The sequence below is a fragment of the Salvia miltiorrhiza genome, chromosome 2 (genome assembly GCF_028751815.1).
Source record: "Salvia miltiorrhiza cultivar Shanhuang (shh) chromosome 2, IMPLAD_Smil_shh, whole genome shotgun sequence".
NCBI classification, from domain to species: Eukaryota; Viridiplantae; Streptophyta; class Magnoliopsida; order Lamiales; family Lamiaceae; genus Salvia; species Salvia miltiorrhiza.
The window spans coordinates 27,716,607-27,721,068 of NC_080388.1; the positions used below are offsets into that span (position 1 = coordinate 27,716,607).

Here is a 4,462-nt window from a genome sequence, read left to right on the forward strand (position 1 = left end):
GTTACAATGAAATGTAATGTTTATAAATTATTACATTTGTTCATGATAATTGTTACTTTTATTCATGACAATTTATACCTTTAGTTATTTGATCAAATAATTATTATTGTAATAAAAATAATTATTAATATGTATAAAAATAACGTTACTTTTACTCGTTAGAACTTGTAATTTTGTATATTTGGTCAAGTAATAATTTTTGTAAGAAAAAGTAACTATTCAAATGTTGAAAAGTAATGTTTTAAAAACATTACTTTTTTATGTTAATAATTACTATTCGTAATAATAATAATTACTTTAGAATATAATGTGAAAATAAATAAAATACAAAAAAAAATTTGTAAAAAATCAGAAGAAAAAAAAAAGAAGAAGAAAAATGTGAAGCATTATATGAAGAAAAAAAAAAACGCAAGAAAACAGAAAAAGGTAAAAACATAGGCAACAAAAAAAGGGAGAAAAAAAAACAAAACAAACGCAGGAATAGAGGGGGGGAAAAGCAAATAAGACCCATGGGGCAGTGGGTTTCGAAGAAAACAGAAAAAGGTAAAAACATAGGCAAGAAAAAAAGGGGGAAAAAAAAGTAAAAAAAAACGCAGGAATAGAGGGCGAAAAAAAGCAAATAAGACCCCATGGGGCAGTGGGTTTCGAACCCCTGCCCTTTGAGTTAAGAAGTATAGCGCATGTTGCAAATTGCACCACCCCACACAATTGTTTATATTTATCAAAATCTGGAAAATATATTTTGATACGGGTCGGGTCAGGGCTGACCCAACCGCATAGTATGCGGTGACCTCACACAAGACCAGCTCATTCAAAAATGAGATGCCTAATTTTCGCCTAACCTTCAACTTCAAATTCAATTTATCGACAACACACACAACTACAATCCTCAGTCGTCGTCGGAAAAAGATTAGAATTAGAGCGAGAAACGATGGATGTGGAGCTCCTCATCTGCCCTCCAGGTCAGTAATGGTCAATGTTTTATCTTCTGAAGTACTACTTCTCGCAAGACTGCAACTTCTCTCCATAAAAAACCCAGGCTCTTTAGGTTCTGCCAAAATTACTCCATCATTTCCTAACATTGAAACCACAGATGACATGTTTGGCCTATCTTCTGCAAATTTCTGAACACATAATAATCCCACTTGCATGCATCTCTTCACTTCACACTCCTCAAATGTATCATTCAAATACTCATCCATCAACTCCACAATCCTGTTTTCTTTCCATAGCAACCATGCCTGCCACAAGGATATATCAACAAGTAAGTTACTGAGAAAAATTGTTTCATGAAAATGGCATCAAAGTTTTAATTTGTATACATGGCCCAAGAGGTTAAGATAGTGGTCGGAGCCTCCATATCCTCTGTTCTTTTTCCCACTGATAATCTCCAACAAAACCACTCCAAGACTAAAGATGTCAGATTTCACCGAGAATTTCCCATCAATTGCATATTCCGGAGCCATATATCCACTGCATAAATGTATTCATCTTAATGCCACCATAGAAAATGAATGAAAGAATTTAAGGATATGACGAAAACTTACTATGTCCCAACGACCCTTTTTGTTCTGGCAAGAGATTGATCCTCTTCAAATATTCTTGCTAAGCCGAAATCTGATATTTTTGGATTTAAATGTCCGTCTAGTAAAATATTACTCGTTTTGAGATCCCTATGAATAATCTTTAATCTGGAATCGTGATGGAGATATAGCAGTCCCCTTGCAATTCCCATCATAATCTTAAAACGCTTAGGCCATGTCAATAGTCTCCTCCCACTGTTATCTGCAAATGATTGAACATCATATGAATATTTTAATGATTTTTGTAGGATGAACAAGTATGGGATATGACAAGCTAATCAGAGTGTACCAAAAACAAAGAGGTCAAGGCTTTTATTCTGCAGGTATTCATAGATTAGCATCCTTTCTTCTTCTTCAATGCAACATCCCAATAGTCTTACAAGATTTCTGTGTTGAAGTTTTGCAATCACCATAACTTCATTTCTGAATTCTTCCAGACCCTGTTGTGAAGATTTCGATAATCTTTTGACAGCAATTTCTTCCCCTGATAGCATTTTCCCCTGCTTATAGAAGTTAGAATACGAGTATACTTTTAATCCAACTTCAGCACCCTCACTTAGAACGTTACCTTGTAAACAGTACCGAAACCTCCGACTCCAATGTTGTTTTCCGTTGAGAAATTATTTGTGGCTTGCACAATAGTTGCCATTTTGATCACAGTTAATTCTAAATCCTCATCATTCCATTTTACTGCTAAAAGCGAGAGTAAAAAAGAATAAATGCTTGAGAGTTAGCTTGAGTTTATGCTTTGAATATGAATAAACTCTCTTTCTTAGAGCAGTCAACTACAGAAGTTCAATTGTTACCTTGCCTCTTTCGTCTTGACATAAAAAGTACTGCTCCATTGATAATGGCTGAGACGAGAACACCAGAAGCAATTGATACCAGTATGAATTTAGTAGGCCTTTTATTCTCCTCTTCTTCTAAACCTCTGCTAAAATCTACAGGCAAATTCGAACAGCTTCTCTGTTTAATGATTCATACTTTTACGAAACAATTAGGTCACAACATGCACGTAGTGCAAGTATCCATCTTAAGTTTGGAGCTGAGATATGCAGATCTAGATAGCGTAAATGGTAGTTATGAAACTACTAACCTTGTTCAGAAAGTGGCACACGGATATAGATCTTCTGCTTACTATCTGCTGCAGAGAGTCCTTTGGTATCCATGAGATCACCAAACCACATCAAGCAGCCATTGCCCCCATTGGTGGTGAACGAATTAGCATAAGCGGTGCAACTACAGTTTTTAAGGCACTCAGATTTGCACTCAGCGAGGCTCATGCTTGTATTTAACAGACATCTCAAGGTATCAGGATACTTCACCCCTCTAATCTCTTGAAATCCATCTCCGCCCTCACAATTCAACGGTTTAGTTCTAATACATCCACCCGACCAATCGTGAAGATCCCAATCCTTTTGGAGCTTGGGAGCAAATCCCTTTAAACATTGGCATCTAATTGGCCTGTCAGATCTGCAGATACAGTTGTGGCCACAGCTATCATATTCATCGCACGTATCTTGTGGAAAAGAGATGACATGATTCCACTTGTCTTTTCTGATATTCATGGTATGGCGCTGGAGTGTACCAGATGTATCCAAAGTAGTTCTCACCGGAATTGAGTTCTCATAGACCTCTTCAATGGATATCAACCTCTCTTGCCTGAAAACCAGTTCTGTTTTGAAAATGGAATTGGGAAAGGGTGCGTTACCACAAAAATACATCCCATTCCACTGTCCTACTCGGTATCTTTTGCTTGCCCCTCTTAGAGTCACCGTCTCAGCCAAGCCCCGATTTTGGATCCTGTGAACATATTCACCGGGAGATGGATCGTCCGGACTTCTCCATGACGTCAGATATCTCTCAACACCAGCATCAACATCATCCACCAATTTCATTCCTGGTAACATGGTGTCAGTTGGGTAATCAAAACTCTGCCACATGTAGCCCTCCGTCGTGCTTGTGTTGTCGTTTAAAAGAACCATGTTTCCAGTATCCAGGAGCTGTAAAACTGGATTTGATGCCACCCCTGATGCTGATGAATTCGCCACCCAGATAATGCTTTTGCCACTGCTTATAACAAGACTTCCATTTCTGGAGATCATGAAAACTGGTGCTTGTGAGGCCGCGATGGGATGGTTTCTGTTTGCAACCCAGACTACTACTTCTGGTGTGCTCTTGTACCATATTCCCAAGAATCTATTTGAAGATTTTCCAGGTGAGAAGAAACCCATTTCAAAAACTTGGTTTTGAGAAATCAGTGTCTGCCCAAGAACAAGTGTTTGATTTGGTAAAAGACTGCAATAGTCAACTGCTCCAACTGTTAAACTCAGAAAGGAGATGGAATGAAGCAGATGGCAGAGGATTGAAGTGTACAAGAAGAACTGTGCCATGATCAAATCTAGTAAGTTTGATTTAATTCACAACTTTGTTTCAAAAAAAATTAATTCACAACTTTGTGTTGATATTACATTTTGTATCTCCATTATTTTTAGATGATAACTACCTATGTTATTTTCTAATGGTGTATAACTTGAAACTTAATTCATTTCTAGTACAATGAATTTAATTCATGTATCGACTAAAAATAGTACTCCCTCCATCCCAAATGAAATGTCTTGTTTCATTTTGACACGATTATTTAGAAAAATGTTAATTATATTATTAAGTGGTGTGGTGTAGAGTTGAAAAGGTGATGTGGGTCCCAAAAATTTTATTTTTTGAGGATAATTTTTTTTATTAAAGGAAATAAGATATTTGAAGTGGGACAATCCAAAAAGGAAAACAAGACATTTGAAGTGGGACAAATGGAGTATTTAATATTTTGAATTCGCATGTAAAAGTTGACTTAGATCTTTTTTGATTATTTCAAATTTCCA

The 4,462-nt window shown here is 36.5% G+C and overlaps 1 protein-coding gene across 1 annotated transcript; it reads right to left on the reverse strand.

Annotated features, from left to right (window-relative positions):
• Nucleotides 1-681: 681 nt before the first annotated feature.
• LOC131007660 (G-type lectin S-receptor-like serine/threonine-protein kinase At4g27290) lies at nt 682-4,143 on the reverse strand. The gene is made up of 7 exons (XM_057934585.1): nt 2,680-4,143; nt 2,390-2,524; nt 2,152-2,273; nt 1,873-2,083; nt 1,548-1,785; nt 1,323-1,473; nt 682-1,241 (listed from the first exon to the last, which is right to left on the reverse strand). Exons 1-7 carry the CDS (start codon nt 3,974-3,976, stop codon nt 948-950), a joined length of 2,448 nt encoding a protein of 815 aa, XP_057790568.1. The 5' UTR covers nt 3,977-4,143; the 3' UTR covers nt 682-947.
• Between the last annotated feature and the right edge of the window lie 319 nt (nt 4,144-4,462).